General features: G+C 50.5%; 1 protein-coding gene across 1 annotated transcript in view; it reads right to left on the bottom strand.

The window, feature by feature from the left end:
* The window catches only part of IMPG2 (interphotoreceptor matrix proteoglycan 2), a 113,206-nt gene that overhangs the window by 47,538 nt on the left and 46,915 nt on the right, over positions 1-18,753 (bottom strand). The window contains exons 5-6 of the mRNA XM_032804500.1: positions 3,254-3,285; positions 3,128-3,151 (exon numbers count right to left, since the gene is read on the bottom strand). Of these exons, the coding sequence (XP_032660391.1) occupies positions 3,128-3,151; positions 3,254-3,285 (56 nt within the window). The remainder of the gene's footprint in view (positions 1-3,127; positions 3,152-3,253; positions 3,286-18,753) is intronic.

Genomic DNA, 18,753 nt, shown 5'->3' on the forward strand with positions numbered 1-18,753 from the left:
TCCTGTTCACTCGCCGTTACTGAGGGAATCTCTGGTTAGTTCTTTCCTCCGCTGACTAATATGCTTAAATTCAGCGGGTCGCACGTCTGATCTGAGTCGCACTCGGTGTGGAGGGCCCACCCGGGCGAGCGGGCGCGGGCGGGCAGGCGGTTGGGGGGGGGCACGGCGGCCGCCGCCAGCCGCGCCGCCGCCGCGGCCAGCGCGCCCGGGGAAAGACAGGCTCGGGGCCCCGGAGGGGCACGATTTGGCCACCGCCCCGGAGGCGGTGGCGGAGGGGAGAACGGCCCGCAGAGGAGAACGAGAGACATCCGCGGCACACGGGCGAGCGGAAGCGGGCGGGAGGGGGTGGGCGGACGGCACCCAGGAGACTCCCGGGGGTTGGGGGCACCGTCGCCAGAGAGAAGGGGAAAAAAAGAAGAACGGCCGCAGAGGCGGCAGACGGAGCAGATGCGGCGGGCGCGGGTGAGGATCGGGTGGGGTTCGCACTGGCGCCTCGCGACCTCGCTCCTGCTCCTCTCCCTCTCCCCGTTCTCTCCACCGTACAGCGCGGTGCCGACCCGTCCTCTCTCTCCTTTCTCTCTCCCTGACTTTCCGACGCCCTCCTCCTCTGGCACGGAGTCCTCGCTCTCCCCCTCAGCAACCCGACCGCACCCCGGCGGTCCGGGCACGACGTAACCCGGGCGGGGGAAGGGGAGGGGACCGAAGCCCCGCGGGAAGCCGTGTGCCACAGACAGCCACGCGGGGCAGGCCCGTCTCCCCTCGGGACCCACCCGAGCCGGCCCCCCCCACGGCCGGCCCGGTTCCCCGACGGCGCCAACGCACCGTCCCCCCCCCACCGACCACGGAAAGAATCACCCCCCGTCCACCGCCGCCGAGAGCGGGGCACGGGGGGGGGGAGCCGACCGTGGGGGCGCAGGTTGGAGAGTGGATGGGGCCACGGGCGCACGGGACCGGCCGCCGTGACGCCGCGCTCCTCTCGACGGGACGAGCTCCCGAAGCGCGCGCTCCGGGCATCGGTCTGAACTTAGGGGACGAAGGCGTCGGGGAGAGAGACCACACACGGGACGGCTCCCCGGTGCCTGCGACGCCCAGCCGCGCCCCCACGGAGGCAGCGCGGGCTGCTCACGGCTCCGCCCGCCGAGGGGAGGAGGCCGCGCGCGCTTGTCCCGCCGCCCACCGCATCCGCGGGGAGGATTGACCTTCAAGCGACGCTCAGACAGGCGTAGCCCGAGAACCCGGGGCCGCAAGTGCGTTCGAAGTGTCGATGATCATGTGTCCTGCAATTCACATAATTCTGCCTAGCTTGCGTCTCATTCGACGACACAGCGAGTGATCCACCGCTAAGAGTTGTCACGTTGGCTTTTTCCCGGAGGCCTTCTGGTTTTGTCTCTTTCCCCCCGCGCGCAAAAGCCGTGCCGGCGGAGGGGGGTTCCTTTCCGCACGCACCGGTCGGGTCCCCGCGGCCTGCTGTCCCCAAGGGGAGCAGCGCGGACGGGGGGGGAGACGGAGGGCCGAAGGTCCTCTTTCGCCGCCACCCGCCCGCCGTTCACCCCACGGACGTCCGGCCGGCCGGGGAAGCTCTTCGGTGGTCCGCCCTTCGTACGTAACCGCATCGAGGTTTCACAAGACCCGAGCCCGAGGCTCGGGTGACGTCCAGGCGCTTGGCTCGCGGGGCGGGCCGGGCGCGCGGCGTTCAGACAGACCCTGCGCCCCCACCCGGGCCCCCAGCCTTTCGGGCAGAGGTGGGGGGGGGAAGAGAGAGAGAGAGGTGACGGGCCCGGCCTTTCGGCCCCAGCGCGAGAGGGAGCAGGGTAGCCCTCTCCGTCCTGGACTTCCCGTGGACGGCGGGGGGCGGAGGGGCGGCGTGGTGGTGGGGACGGATGGGCATGGGCGTCCTCGGACGTCCTTCCTCCTCGGCGGTCCCCTCCTCCTTCCGCCTCCCAGGGCTCCCTCGTGGCGTTCCACGGGCCGACTCAGGCCGCGCAAGTCTTTGAACCGCGCCTTCCGGGACGGGAGGCTCGCGGAGAGCGTCGGTACCTGGCTCCTGGTTGAGGGAACGTTCCGATCCCGCGGGGCGTCCCCACCCCCGCCGCCGCTTCCGAGCCTAGCTACCCCCCGGGGCGGGCGGGCAGGCGGCCGAGCGGCGGGACGCACGCGCGGAGTGGTGCCCGGCACCGCCAGCCGGCTCCGCGGTACCTCGGGGGGCATCGTCCGCGCAGGCGCACGAGAAACGCTGCCACGGCCTCGCCAGCTCCCAGGATCGAGGTTTCCCTCCGACCGGCCTGCCTGGGAGGCTGGACGCGACTGGGGCGCGCACCCTGGGCTCGGGGCCGCACGACCCGGCCCCTCTGGTGCGCCATCCCGGCCGGGCGCCGCCCGCGTCGAGAGTCCCCCGTCGCAGTCGTCGCCCCCCGCTTCCTTTCTCGGCCTCCGCCGCCGGCCCCCGCCCCGGCAGGTCCCGCCCTGGCCCGCGCGCACCGAACGGCGGGGAGGGCGGTGCCAGCGAACGGGCTAAGGTGACGGGGGCGGGGGGCAAGAAGAAAGCGAGGAGAACCGCGCAGGGCGGGCAGCGCCTCGTGGAAGGGGGCGGAGGCGGCTCGGGTAACGCACGTGGAGGTGGGGAGGCGCGCGCAGGCGGCCGGTCCGGCAGCGGACCGGCACGGATGGTGGAGGAGACCCCCTCCGCCCGACCTCACGCCCGCCCCCCCCCCCGGAGGGGGGGGCACGGAGCGAGAGCGCGAGGGGGGCCCGGCGCCCGGGCTGCCGGGTCGCGGCGGCGGCTCCTGACGGGGGGGCGCCTGGTTGCCGGGCCGCGCGGCGGCTTCCTGACCGGGGCTCCTGGCTGCAGCAGCTCAGACTATGCAGCGGCCGCTGCAACCATTTAAAAAATTGGGGGGGGGGGGGCGCCACTTTTTGGCGCCTCCAAATCTTGGCGCCCTAGGCAACTGCCTAGTTCGCCTAAATGGTTGCACCAGCCCTGATCCCCATACTACAAAAGTCCTTCTGAATCCTCTGCACTAGGGTGAATTTCACCCTTTATCACTTAAGACTAACAACAAAATCTGCAGTGTGTAAACTAAATTAAGCAGGGTCTGGCCACAAGCTTTAAAAAGTAAAAATGACTTACCCACAAGACCAATCGCTGCAGGCACTGGCGAGAAACCAGAACGAGAGAAAGAGTTACAAAATGTCATGACTCAGCTTTATAGCTGTTACCAGATAGTATAAAGCACAAGGCAGTGTAAATACTCACCCGTTCATTGCTTCTTTCATATAGGACCGTTTCTGGGTAAAAAAAGAATATTCCAAGTAAGTTGAGGGAAGAATTAAAATGGAATTGATTTAATATCCAAAAATTTTCTCCCAGAAATATTTTAACATCGATAACATAGACAGCAAGTTGTATATTTATCATTAAAGCAATTGATGAAAATAAACTGGCCAAATTTTTCAAGAGTGAATAGGGATTTTGGGTGCTCAACTTGAATCACCTTAAAGGGCACTGATTTTCAGATATATGGTCAGTGTTTTCTGAAAATCATGACCTTTTAAGCACTCTCAAGGACTCAAAATTACTAGTCACTTTTGAAAATCTTGACCGGTATCTTTTCAACAATCTTGTAGAGATTTTTTTTAATATATACACACTGAATACAACAAAAGTGAATCCAAAAACAACACACATTAGATTCAATCTCTGCTAAAGTATATTTATTACAAATAAAAATGATACAGGATCCAAACAAAATACTGTGCACCATCCACGCAAAGGACTGAGGTTTCCCAGCAATGGATTTAACATGGCTTTACCAATGCTACAGCATGACTACACAGAATGGATTCAATCCGAACTCTAACCAATCCAGTCCTAGCTCTGTCCCCCCATAAGCAGAGCTTAACATGGCACTGAGTAACATGTTGGATACCAGAAATAACTTTTTCTAGGTGTTAGCTTTACATTTGTAGGTTCTTTCTACTAAATTACGTATTCACAAAAATATTATGCAGACCAAATCTTTTCTGGTTTTTGTCAGTTTGTTTCACAGCCTTAGCCATTTAACTTGTGTTTATGGAATCTTTTAAAGTATCTTTGTGACCTTCTGTCATGTGAACATGAACATTGGTAGTATTTTAAAGGTACAGAGAACATTTTATAGATGCAAAATTTGCCATTCTGCGGTTGGTGCAGTACATTAGGAACCTCGTGCAAAGAAAATTGAGTTTTTACTAATGTCACTATGTACTGATCCAGTACATTTCATGTGTTTAAAAAGAGCCAGGTTTTGAAAAAGAATTCTAGTTCAGTCACAAAGAAGTGACATCTCTAGAAACAGCTAAGTTAGAGAAGGGTTAGCTAGCTGTTTAAAAAGTCAAGGTGCACTAGGCCATTGCAGCTATTTTGCTCTCCTCCTCCACCCTGCCCTTCATTTCTTCCAAGGGTTCAGAAGTCCTTAAGTGGGACCATCCCTTTAATTCTCTGAGCTAGTGCTGAGGGAGAAGCAGGGTCACAGCTCGCACCTTCACTTCCTGAACCTTTTGTAGCACCATGGAATAGCAGGTGTACACTGAAGAAGTAGCGCACGGGAGAAGCACAGCAGCTGCTAGCAAGGACAGCTTATACACTGCACACATGCCTCCCCATCACACCTATATAACTAATGCTAACTTCCTATTCCTACATGGACCATGGGTGCACGCTGTGATGTGGGGAGATGGTCTGAGATCAGATGACTCCAAACATTAACATTTCATAAATTAACAGAAAAAATAATTTTCAGTAGCCTATTAATAATCCCTATCCCCATTCCAAGTGGTGAGGCAGCAGTTCTGCAGAAAAGGACCTAGGGGTTAGAGTGGACAAGAAGCTGGATATGAGTCAGTGTGCCCTTGTTTTCAAGAAGGCTAATGACATTTTGGGCTGTATAAGTAGAGGTATTGCCAGCAGATAAAGGGACATGATCATTCTCCTCTATTTGGCATTGGTGAGGCCTCATCTGGAGTACTGTGTCCAGTTTTGGGCCCCACACTACAATAAGGATGTGGAAAAATTGGAAAGAGTCCAGCAGAGGGCAACAAAAATGATTAGGGGGCTGGAGCACATGACTTATGAGGAAAGGCTGAGAGAACTGGGATTATTTAGTCTGCAAAGAGAAGAATGAAGGGGGGATTTGATAGCTGCTTTCACCTACCTGAAAGAGGGTTCCAAAGAGGATGGATCTAGACTGTTCTCAGGTGCCAGGTGACAGAACAAGGAGTAATGGTCTCAAGTTGCAGTGGGGAAGGTTTAGGAATGGGTTACCTAGGGAGGTGGTGGAATTTCTTTCCTTAGAGGTTTTTAAGGTCAGGCTTGACAAAGCCCTGGCTGAGATGATTTAGTTGGAGATTGGTCCTGCTTTGAGCAAAGGGTTGGACTAGATGACCTCCTGAGGTCCCTTCCAACCCTGATATTCTATGATTCTCTGATTCAATCATTTATTATAATGTGACACATGAATGCTATATCGCAAAAATGTATTTTACCAGGATGCTTCTCTCTTTAGATCGCTTGAACAGCTGACCTGGTCAAGGCCAGCAGGCTTAAAATAACACCTACCAGCAGTATTTTGATGTGATGGCACATGTACAATATGCTGTCATTCTGGATAGAGCAGATTATGCTCTCACACACACACTTTCTGATACAGGACTGTAAACAGCTGGCTTTCTCAACCTGCTCTAAAATATATTGCGTAGAGTCAAACACTCAACCCTCTCCTGTGATATGGCTTTATGAACAAAACATTTAGGGATGTAATAATGAAGTTTAGTGCAAACCCTCCTCCACCCCCTCCCCATGCCCCCAAAGCTTAGAGCAGTGTTTTTCAGCTGGGGTCTATGGACCCCTCAGGATCCACAGACTGTCTAAGGAGTCCACGAAAGATTGTCATTACCATAGAACAGTGGTTTTCAACCTATGGTCTGCAGACCTCTGAGGGTCCAGAGCTTGTGTCTAAGATTTCCAAAGGAGTCCGCACTTCCATTTGCATCTGAGGTAGTAAGGTTTTTTACCCACAAAAGCTTAATAAATCCGTTAGTCTTTAAGGTGACACCGAACTCCTTGTAACTTCCATTTGAAAATGTTTAAGGTTCTGCAAATGAAAAAAGGTTGAAAACCATTGGTGTAAAGAGACTGCCCAGCCCCATCTTATATTTTTGGTCCCTTTAATTTCTCTAGAAAGCCACTCACACTCCTCTTCTATCTAGGTGGGGAAACAAGCCCCCTGTCTCAGTGAGTCAGCAGAACCCACTTCCTAGCAGGATCAACACATGCTAACAAGACGAAGTGTTTCAGAAAACCACTGCCATCATGGTCACCATCCAACCCGATTGTGCAGCTAACATGCTGTTTAAGACACTATATATGTTTTCTAAATTTAGAACAGTAAATAACTGCAGCATGTCAGATACTGCTGTGTAGTAACTACTGGCAAATTATGACTTTTTAATAGTAATCTCTCGGTAGTTTTTCTGGGCTTGCCATTTCAAAAATCTTTTCTTCTTTACAAAATATCATCACCACCAACAGCTCACAAATGTCAAAATCTAAAATTAGAAGCATACTGTGCCATCCCCCACCTTCATGTTTACATTTTAAAATGTAATTTAAAGCCATTGACCTCTCATTCAATTTTGTAGCAAACTTGTGGAGCTTAATACTGCATGATTGGCTTTAAACTGGAATCTCAGTATGAAGCAGCTGGATTATCCCTTAATCCGCCCTTGGTTAGGAGACCCACAGTAATACATACGGGAATATCGTCGTGTCATTTCAAAGACATCTCCATAGCCACATTTTTATTATAGAATACAGGCATTAAATAATTATTAAGGATCTGATCTTGTGGTCCTTATTCGGTCAAACCCTCCATTAGCTTCAATGGGAGGTTTGCCTGAGTAAGGATTGTAGATTGATGGCCTTAAATTAGGCTACAATATGCTCTGGATGGTTATTTTAAAAATAATAGATTGACCCAGTCAATGAATGAGTATATTCACTAATACATACATTTTAAAATTAGTGAGTTCTACTCACGGAGTTTATTACTACACTTCTAGCACATCTACAAAAAAAAAAGCCTACATATTGCCTGTGTGGAGATCATTGATACCTTGCGACATTAAGGAGATAGATAAAATCTGAGATTTGATTGTAAATTCTAAGAAGAAATGACCTTCCAAATGATATATGGCCCAACCTTCAGCTCCTAAAAACCCATGGAAAGTTCAAGTACATTATTTCACAGAGTCATTTTGAAGGTCCACACATTATGTACAGGAAGTGAAGGGTATCAAAGGGCCAAGAAAAGTTGTAACAAAGATTATTGTCTACTTAAGGGCAAGTAGAACACTTATGATGTTTGGAATACTTTGCGGAGGGGTAATCTTTTAAAACAGATATTGACAAAGAAGAGTGATCTCTTAATACAGGTTTTACAGGGTATAACAGGGGTGGACAAACTACGGCCCGTAGGCCAGATCTGGCTTGCCAGCCATTTTAAGCAGCCCTCGACCTCCCGCTGGGGAGCAGTGGTGTGGCCCGCCTCCGGTTCCTACACACTCCAATGGCCCAGCTCCAATCGCCCCCTCTGGCACTCCAATGGGAGCTGAAGGGGCAGTGCCTGCGGGCGGGGCAGTGCCTGCGGGCAGGGCAGCGCAAAGAGCTGCCTGGCTGCGTCTCCACATAGGAGCCGGAGAAGTGACATGCCGCTGCTTCCAGGAGTTGCTTGAGGTAAGCGCTGCCCAGAGCCTGCACCCCTGAGCCTCTCTCCATGCCCCATTTACCCCAGCCCTGATCCCCTTCCTGCCCTCCAACCTCTCAATCCCAACTTGGAGCACTGTCCTGCACCTTAAACCCTTCATCCCCAGCCCCACCCCAGTGCCTGCACCCCAGAGGTGAAAGTAAACTGGTACGGGCTGGTGCGGAGGACCAGTAAGAAAAGGAGACTGGCTGAGGGAGGGAGAAGCCTGTCCCCTGCATAAGAATAGTTTAAACTCAGCTGTTCCCTGAGTGGTTCAGCCCTAGGATTAGGGGTGCTTTCTGGCATCCTTGTTAATTTCACTCACAGTAGCTGGGGGGAGTGGGGAGGGTGTGTTTGACCATGGCAGGGGCAGTTCTTGTCTGCCCCCAGGGATGAAGGGATCTTTCTCCAATACTAATATACACAACAAATATAAGCATTTGGCTGCACAGCTTAAATCCAGAGCTAATAAAAGCAGGAGGAAGGGGAAAACTCACTGTCACATTGGTTTCTCGTCTCCTCCCTCACCCTCCTCCAGTCAGGCTGCAGACAAGACTCTGCATTCCTCCCCCTCAGCAGGGGTTCTCCTCTAGGCTTTAGCTTGCAGTAGGGATATTGGCTGAGAAGCCTGCTGCTGCTGCTGCCTGTATAAGAACAGTTTAAACTCAGCTGTTCCCTGCACAGTTTCTGGCATCCTTGTTAATTTCACTCCCAGTTGTTGTTGGGGGGCGAGGGGCGGTGTGTGACCATGGCAGGGGCAGTTCTTTTCTACCCCTGGGATGAGGGGATCTCCTATACACAAAAAACACAATCAAAATCAGGAACCATTTCCAAGTTCAAAACTATCCCATGCCCTCCCCAGCAGAGGATCATGGTTGTGATGTCCAAACTGCTTGGAGATCCTCTTTGAAATGTTACTGAACCGCGCAGTGAACAGCTGAGTTTAAACTGTTGTTATGCAGGAGGCAGGCTTCTCCCTCCCTCAGCCAGCCTCCCTGCTGCAAGCTAGAGGGAAACCCCCACAGCTGCTGCTCAGTGCCAGGCAGGGAGAAAGCACAGAGCCTAGTGTCCGCAGCCTGGCTGGAGGAGGAGGGAAGACACGGAGAAAAATGTGACAGAGTTTTCACTTTTTCAGGCTTATTCCAATAGTAAAGTTTTATTACAGATAGTACTGCTAGTAGTAATAGTGGCTTTATTTTCTCCATCTGTCATGCAATGGGAGGGATCCATGAAGTACGTAGGAGAGGTGGGTTGCTTGCGAATGGACCATATGGGTAAGAAATGTAAATTACTTTCACCCCTGCCCAAACCCCAGGGCTCCCAGCCACCTCTGCAGCTGGTAGCTCTGAGGGTGATTTAAAGGGCCCAGCCCCTAGCTTCAGCTGAATCCCTGAGCCCTTTAAATCCTGATTTAAAAGCCCTGGGATTTAAAGGCCCCACCTCTTCCGATAGAGGCCACGCCTCTTCCGGTTGAGGCCCCTCCCCCTCCGCAGGACTCTGGAGTACCGGCAAGTCCTTTAAGTTACTTTCACCCCTGCTGCACCCCCAACTGGAACCTGCACCCCTTCACGCACCCCAACCCCCCAGCCCTGATCCCTCTCCCGCCCTCAGAACCCCTCGGTCCCAGCCTAGAGTACCCTCTCATACCGCAAAATCCTCATCCCCAGCTCCACCCCAGAGCCCGCACCCCCAGCTGGAGTCCTCACCCCCTGCTCCCCTGCCCCAACCCAGAGCCTCCTCCTTCACCCTGATCTCCCCATTTCCGACCCCACCCTGAAGCCCACACCTCAATCCCAATTTTGTGAGCATTCATGGCACACCATACAATTTCTATTCCCAGTTGTGGTCCACAGGCCAAAAAGTTTGCCCATCCTTGGTGTATAAGATAATGAGCATCTTATATTTCTAGGGACCAGTTCTGCAGCATTTTGCTGATTTGACTTCAAGAGTTTTGCCTTAATGAAGGCTGCAGTACTGGGTTCCCAGTCAATTAAAAAGGCATGCCCATTATCAGAAGAAACCCTAATAAACCTCAGTTTTAATGAGGAACAAGCACAGATTTGGAAGTATAGCTAGCTGGGAATTTTCTGTCAGAACAATTTGTTGATAAAAATGCAGTTTCAGCAAAACTGAAATCCACTTCTCCCTCTTCCTAACCACCAGGGAAAATTTCAATCTTACCCTCAAATTTTGATTTTCTGCCAGAAAAAAAATATTTTGCTTTGAGTCAGTTCAACCCAGATCAGAATATTTTATTTTGTTGAACTAACCTAAGGATTTCAAGTCAGTTCAATATTCAACTGCATTTCCTATTGAACACATTGCCTCATGGCAGTTTTAATTCTCTCCTGTGGACTGGCCTCCCTGTAGAAGGACATCTCCCCTAGTGTGATGCAGGCTCCCTTCCGACAAAGCTACCTATTTCAGAATGTCAATGTTCTTTTTCAGTTGAATCCATTGAAACAAAATACTGCAACATTTCTGAATCAATTTTTTTGGACTATTTACCTCTGCAAAGAACAAATATCTCCACTTTTCAGCCCTATTTGGGATTAAAACAAATGTTGAAATATCACAGTATCCTGCAGAACAGAAATTCCAAATTTCACTCCACTTTAGGCTTTCCAGGGCTCTAATTTTGGCTCCACTACTAACTGGTTGTGTAGCCTTTGGCAAGTTCCTTCACCTCTCTGCCTAGATTTTTCCATTTGCAAAATAGAGCTAACACTACATATCTACTTACCTCATTGGGATGTTGTGAGGATTAAGTAGTTAATGGCCATACATCCCTTGAATACCTAAAGCGTTACCCAAATAGTGCAATGCTACAGAAGTAGTAATAGTAAAATCGGGGTAACAGAGGATGAGTTTCACCCAGTGGGACTATCTTTGGCAAATGCAATACGTATTTTCTAGGGTAACCTGATGAAAAGATGCTCACATCGTGTTACTACACCATTCCTTTTGAAGTGTGGGCTGGATTTTGGATCCCTTGCTTCGATGCCTTCTCTTACCAACTGTAATTAATCTTATACAATGTAATATAATGCAAGTAAAAAAAACCCCGTAGTTTAAGATGAACACAAAGATTACAGCAATAATAGAGATTTAATTACATACCAAGAAACACAAAAGACAATGGTCAGATGTATCAAGTTCCACCAATTTCTGCAGCAAATCAGTTTTGTGGGTTAGACCAGCCTGATCCTAACAGTTGATCCCTATGCAATGGTACAGAGAGAAGAAGTCGAAAAAACATGCTCCCTGCCAATAAACAGAGGGACTTGAGGAATTCCGTCGTGATCCCACATTAATCTCACCCTGTCCATACAAGATTGACTCATAGACTCATAGGTCAGAAGGGACCAATATGATCATCTAGTCTGACCTCCTGCACAAGGCAGGCCACAAAATCCTACCCATACACATTTATAACAACCCCTAACCCATGACTGAGTTATTGAAATCCTCAAAATTGTGATTTGAAGACCTCAAGCTGCAGAGAATACTACGTGCAATTCTCCAGTCGTACGGTACAACCCCCGAGTTTACCGATTGCTTAAAAATCTTGCTAACGGGCTCGCAATTCACGCGCCAGTTCCTTTAATATCCGCGATGGAGATGTCCGGGCCCTCCGATTGTTGTCCATTAAGCTGTTCAGTTTGGCCTCTACCTCAGATGCGAATACCACCTCCATATCCACATGTCCCGTTATCATCCCTTCCATCATCCCTAAACCCTCATAGTCTTATTAAAGACCGAGGCAAGTACTTATTTAGATATTGAGCCATGCCTAGGTTATCCTTAACCTCCGTTCCATCCTCAGGATAGCGCCCCACTTCTTCTTTCTTGTTTCTTCTTATTTATGTGGCTTAGAACCTTTAACTATTTGGTTTTATTCCCTTTGCAGGTCCAGTTCTACCGGCTTAGCCTCCTCACTTTATCCCTACATTCTGACCTCACAAGGTAGCGTCCTTGCTAATCCCCCTTTTCTTCCACTCCCGTAAATCTTCTGCTTTCCTAACCCCCTCTGCGATTGCTTGCTCATCCAGCTTGGCCTAACACCCTGCCCATGGTTTTTTTCCCTTCTTGGATGCAGGCTTCGACAGTTTCCGCAGCTGCGACTTAAAGATTCCAGGCCTCCTCCGCATTTAATCCACAAGTTCTCGTCCAATCACTTCCTAACTAATGTCCTTAACTCTTAAAATAGCCCTCGAGAAGTCGAAAACCCTAATCCCAGATCTACGTTTGTTTATCCTTCCATCTAATTTGAATTGAATCAGCTATGATCACCTCGAACCAAGGTTGTCCCTACCACCATTCTTCTACGACGTCCTCACTGCTCACCAAACCAAATCTAAAATGGCATCCCTCTCGTAGGTACTCAACTACTTGATGAAAAACCATCCGCTATCACATCCAGAAAAATCTGACCCCTATATTCTGCAAGCACTCGTCCTCCAGTCTATATCCGGGAAGTTGAAGCTCCCAATAACACACATTTCCCCTTTGTGTTTACTTCATTAAAGCATTAAAGAGGTCTCTTCCATATCCAAATCAGATCCCGGCCGGCGGTCTGTAGCACACCCCAACACATTAGGGGAAGCTCTAGAGCTGTTTTACCCAGCGTGATTTTTAAACCAGACAGCTCCGTCTATCCATTCATCACTTCTTATTTCATTACAGTTCACGGGCTCATCAAATTGTGTACAAGGCTACTCCACCACCTTTGGCCTTCTCTGAACTGCGTTTGTTATTCAATCCACATATCCAGTGTAATATGTGGGTACGTGTATTCGGCCTGTGTGAACACGAGCAGACTAGATGATCTGGGGGTCCTTCTGGCCTTCAAAAACCTCAGATTCAACATTTAATAATTTAAAGCTATACGTAACAGCTATACTGCGATAGATTGTTTGAACATGTAGATTTATCTGTAGCAAGGACTTTAGACATCGATACACTCAATTTCAAGGGTTAGAATGCAATCACTCACTGGATAGTACCACTTTATCCACTCAAAAGGATAAACCAAAGATACAACAACGATGACACTAGAAGCTACATTTGATCTGAAATCTGATATATATTCAATTTGTAACATACATTATTAATTATAGTGGATCACGAATGTTCTGAATTTGCCAAAGCTGTGGTAAGTGGTTGCCATCGCCGAACTGTCTGCTGATAAAATGCCTTGGCTCAGGTAGAAGTCGAGTGCCGAACGGCCTGATCAATTGATGTTTGCCGGCAATTAATATTGATTTTTGCTCATTATCAGCAGGCTCAGTGCATGGCAATGAACTTCACACATATTGACACTGTGACGCTGGACTTGTGGCTCCTGGAGTGGACTTTCGATGAAGCCAGTCATAGAGGTACGGAAATGTACGATATCCTTTCAGGAGGCGACGTCTGAGTAAGCTGCCACTTCGACATGCACTTGGTAAACACCCTCGGGGCTGTGGCCAGGCCAAAGGGTAAGAAACTGCAAACTGGTAGTGGCGGTCCACACAGTGAGCGCAGGAAGTCTTGTGTCCGTGGAAATCATACATGGAGTAGTAGTGGTCCTTCAAACGTGAGGGTGGCATACATCTCTCCGACTCCAAGGGATGATGGCAAACCAGAGGAGACTATGCAAAAGCAACTGTTTGAGATATTGTTGAGGTCACAAGGGTCCAGGAGGGTCTGAGACCCCACCCTTGGCATTGGGATAAAATCAACAATAAACCCCCTTTGCCCATGAAAATTTTGAGGGACTTTCTCCACAGCTCACACTGCAGAAGGCCCTGCACCTTCTGAAGCAAGCATGCTCGCGTGAGAGAGTCCCTGAAGAGGGATGGTAGAGGAGTAAGCGGGGGGGGATAGAATAAACTTGAAGGGATACTGACCCAGCAGTGCTGAGGACCCATTGGTCTGATGTTATGATGTCAGGCAGGGAGGATAATTGTGACAGGATGTTGGAAAAACTGGAAAGCCAGGATCCAAGACACAGGCGGAAAGGTCACACTCAAGCATACCCTCAAAATGCCCGCTACCAACCCTGTTGGCCTACATGTGGAGCTCGATGAGCAGAGGATGCTGGCTGTGGTTTGGCTGGCACTTATAGTCTTGCCCTTCTTATGGAGGTGACCTGTTAAACTGAGGTTGACCTTCAAACTCTGCGCTCTGTCTGGTTGAACCACGTCCCAGCCGGCCCTGGGGTAGAGCCCCAGGGTGCACTGGGTTGCTCATGAGACTTCAGACCAGCATTGTGTGCCTGTTTGCTCAAGAACAATGCCCAGGCCATCAATGGTGGGTCTGATGGAACGATGACCCTCATGAAAGGCCCGATGACTGTATACCAGACGCCCAACGCTCTCATGGAAGCCAAGGCCATGGTGTCAGACTGCAGATGTCCACTGCATCTGAAGCCTGCTTGGAGGCTGTCCCTTGGCACCAGCTCTCTTGCCTCTTCAAGAACTAGCCAGGACTCCTTCCTCGGTCCTATGGTGGCGATCAAGACTTGGCCATGGACTGCAGGACCTGTATAAAATAATCATATTCAATCATCAAGTAGGCCCGGTGATCTGGCGCACTCGCAGTTGGAGGCTGGAAGTCAAAATACTTTCTTCAAAGAGATTTGAGCCTGTGTTCTGGTGTTGGATGGTCTGTCTTCCACGTCATCGACTGCGGCGCAACAACGAACTTTCGAAGCAGGAGCTCATACGAAATATTTGTACTCCCTACCAGGACATAGTAATTTACACTCTGCCCTCTTGAAATGGGGCAGTGATGAAAGCTCTGCCACCGAGTCTTGTAATCTGGGCCACTCCCATCAGCACGGCCAGTGTCACCACTGGCAAGGGCCACCTGAACTCTCCCTGGAACGAGGCAGTCTGAGGTTCCACCAACTCCTTCGCTCAAGCCCCCAGGTGAAGTGACCTCTTTTTGAAGGAGCTTGATAGTCCATGGGTGTCATCCGCAGGCACTGGCTGAGAGGGCCCATAATCGCCCTCGCAGGGCGTACATAAAGAGAAGGCGGGCACGCAGCTCCTGCCACCATCTGTCTCTCTGCATGACAACTCCACGGTAGCCAGGTGACTGTGGGTCTCTCAGGGTTACATCGTGTTGGGGGCGGGCGTGGGTGGAGAACATCACTCGGACTGCTTGGCTGATGCCTCCTGAGCCAACCTATGCCCCCTGCAAGGGGTTGGAAACCCCCCGGCATGTCTACTCGCAGAGGTGCCAGGGGGCAAGGTCCACTGGCCCGCCAGAGATCACACTGAACTAGGAGTGCGGTGGGGGAAAACATGCGTCTGATGGGTGCCCTTGACCAGGTGCTAAAGGACTCGTTCATCGCTATGGAGCCCAAGGAAGGAAGCTCAAATGTCCAGGAGACACCAGATATGCTGAGGGGTCTGTCTACCCCGTCGTTGATGCACACCCTGGAGCTACGCTGAAGATTCCATGAAGAGCATGCCCTTGGCACTGCAATTCTGGTGATGAAGTGCATTGCAGATCAGCGATGGAACCCGCGATCTATGCCTGAAGCTTAGCGAGCATCCATCGAGTGGCAACCGGGGCGAGTAGGACTCTGCATCACGGGACTGTCAAGCACAACCCAGATGAACCATCGGCATCTGGAACAGTAATGCGGCTTCTGGGGAACCAGCAGTTGAACCGCCAGAGCATATGCCAAACAGAGAGTGGCTTGGGCACTTTCGCACCGAGGATAGGTGATGCACCTCATGCAATCTGCCCATTCCACTGGCAATCATCTGTCTGAGCCGAGGATGCTGCCGGAGTCCCAGGGACAGACGCCGTGGACTAATCCACGACCAGGGCGCGGTGGCTCTGTCAGGTGAAGCACTGGTGGACAGCTCCAGCGGTGAGGATGGTGCCACACTGAATGGGGATTATGAAGGGGCCACAGGCAGGTTTCCCCTGGATCTGGGCACCTCTTGTGGCCGGTAGACGCACCGCGTTCATGGACCAAATTCCTCCCGAGGGCCGAAAGGGCCAGGTGGATGGACCACCAACATACGAATCGGCCTTGCTGTTTCCTAGGTGGTCCGTGGAGTGGGCTAGCACCTCAGCAGAACCGCTGGGGCCTGAACCTCCATCCAGAGGTGAAGAGTGCCCGTCGAGGGCTTTGCTCTCCCCAGGCCATCTTCCTACCCTTTATGAGATGCAGGAAAGGGCCCTCCCAAGCCTTTGTTTGCCTTCTAGCCGAACGGGGAGGGGAATTGATGCCAGTCCTCAGTTGGCGCGCGTCGGCATACTCTGTCAACGTGGCCACTGTGCTAGGAGCAGTGGCCGATCGGAGTCAGGTAAGTCGCCAACCTATAAGGAGTGCTTGGAGGCAATGTCCGCTCCCTTTGCGGTCTGAGGTTAAACACTTTTAAAATGGACAGTGTTCGCTGAGGTGATTTCACCCCAAGCACCTCAAAACAGCTACTGTGCGATCCCACTGACGGCATGGGTTTCCGCAATACGTCACTTGGGTTTGAAGCCCTTGGGACTTGGGCATTGCCTGTCCCTAAAGCTAAGTCCCATCCGGGACTAACAACTAACACTAAACTACTAAAACTATTAACTTTCAACGACTATATCACAGAAGTTCCCAATGAGCGCTGAGAGGCAGAAAAGCTGCCCGAGGCAAGGAGACATTCCAAGCACCCTCACTGATGTAGAAGAAACGAGGGGGGGAGGGCCGCGGCTGCACCCCTTCTACCGTACTCAATGGGCGCCACCAGAGCACCCGAGCAGTCCCCTATGATACCTCTAAGGAAAAACTTCTGGCATTGGTCCAACTTGTGCAAGTCACAACACCTACAATGGAATGGACATGAGCACAACACAGAAAACCCATGGATGCACATCGTACAAACGGAATTAAACACAGTCCGCCCCAAGCGGGCAATCTTAAGAGATAGACAGGAGACAGACAATACAGAACTAGACAAGTAGCAAGAGAAACATTCAACATACTAGAGTGGGCAGTACAACCGTCAGTCTTAACCACTGATGATGTGTAGGCCAACAAGGCGAACGAGTTTTAACAGATGATATTATAGCAGGAAGATAAGGAGGTACTTTTCAAACGGTTATGGGAGCTCTCCACCAGGAAGGGCAGCTGGAGACTGCCAAAGGTGGTTGTTAAACTATGTTAACAGTGGACAACGGAGGCGACATCATTGGCCCGGAGGCATGAGTTGACATTTGAAAGTCAAGTGAAGAGAGATAGTAGGGTGAGATACGATTTGTGAAGGCTTTGAAAATGAAGACCATCAGCTTATATTCATGCAGTAGAGAAAGGGGAGCCAGTGAACGATGGCGCAGGAGAGTGGGTGGCAAAAGTGACAGGCTACGGAAAATGATCTTGAGCAGCCAGATGTAATGGATTTGGAGCGGGCAAGATGCATTTGTAAGACCAGAGAGAGGAAGTTGCACTATACCAATACGTGAGTGAAGAGGCCAAGATGAGAGCTTGGCTAGTGGAGGGTAAGGAGAAAGTGCCATATCTCGAGATGTATGCCAGATTGACAGTTTAGATCCTGGAACTAGAACAGGTCGAGTTAAGTGCTGCTTCAAGGACCGGTGACAGTAGTGGCGGGGTGGGTGTCCACAAGATGATTGAGAGAAGGGGGCAGCTGGGGACTGATTAGGTAAACACTGTTAGCAATGTTGACTTGACCTAATGCTAGACACCCAGGAGAGTAAGAGATATAGGCAATGATTGTAGTTGACAGAAGTCAGGAGGAGGATGGAGTAACGCATCCTAGCCAAACGCAGACAAGGTCACTAGATACTTGGCAAGAGCTGTTGTCAAGTGAGAGTGCCAGGATGGATCCAGATGGAGAAGCAAAAATGGAAAGAGAAGAAAATGTCAGCAGCCTGCAGACGGCATATCAAGAGGCTTCAAGATGAAAGGGAGGAGGAGATGGGAGTGGTAGTTAGAAAATGGCAAGTGAGGTCCAGGGTGGCGTTTTTAAGATGGAACAGCAAAAGCATGTTAGTTTGTAATGAAAGAGCCCAGAGAGAGAATTAATAAGGAGAGGAGGAATAGGAAAGGTGCAAAGGGAGACCGTAAGAGGTATGGGAGGGTACTGGAGCAAGCAAGGATTAGTGAAGGAGCAGCAGAACAAGCATCTGTGGCAGCGGAAGGAGGAGAGAGTTGGAGGGAATAGGAAGCTTGTTATTTTATTTCATTTTATTTTTAAAGTAAATCAGCAGATCCGGTGCAGAGAGAGAAAATAGGCAGGAGAAGAGAGGTTGAAGGAGTGAGTCAAAGGTGGCAAAGGTGGCTGGGATGCTGGCAAGAGATTCCAATTGAGTTGAGGAATACCAGTTGTTTACTAGGAACGATTGGCAGCCACTGAAAGGGGAAAAGAGTAACTGTCCTTACTCTCACAGAGTTCTGCGAAATAACAGCATAATTTGTGGAGAGGGTCAGAAACGAAGTAAGTGGATAAGCTGTTAGATATCACCCTCATGAGATATAAAATCCTTAGTTTTGGAACATCAGTTTCCAGAATTCAGAGACAACGTAAATGTCTTTAACATTGTCTGTGTGTCTAGTTAGCAATGCTATCGGGACTCGACACACTATTGAAGAATCCTGTGACATATTGCCTTACTCACCATTGCCTCCATTTCGCCTCTTGCAGGGCAGTTTATCCCTCTGACCAACCAAAAAAGCTGCGCACCCTGGAGTCGTCTGGAAGCCAAAACAACTAAATGAACAGTTCCCTTTCAACAACAAGCGCAAAGGCCTCCACCACATGCGTCAGGGGCTCACACAAAGAGTCTTTATCCGATACCACTCTCCGCCACTCTAGGATTCTTGTTTTCCTTCCTGCTCTTGGCCTGTTCAACACATCTTCCTCAAACATACATTGCTCCTTCCCTGACATGCCTCCTACAGTTCCGTACTCTCCCTGAACTACAATTCCCAGACACCATCTTCCTGCAACAAAAATCTGTAGGAACG

The sequence above is a fragment of the Chelonoidis abingdonii genome, chromosome 1 (genome assembly GCF_003597395.2).
Source record: "Chelonoidis abingdonii isolate Lonesome George chromosome 1, CheloAbing_2.0, whole genome shotgun sequence".
In the NCBI taxonomy this organism is placed as follows: Eukaryota; Metazoa; Chordata; order Testudines; family Testudinidae; genus Chelonoidis; species Chelonoidis abingdonii.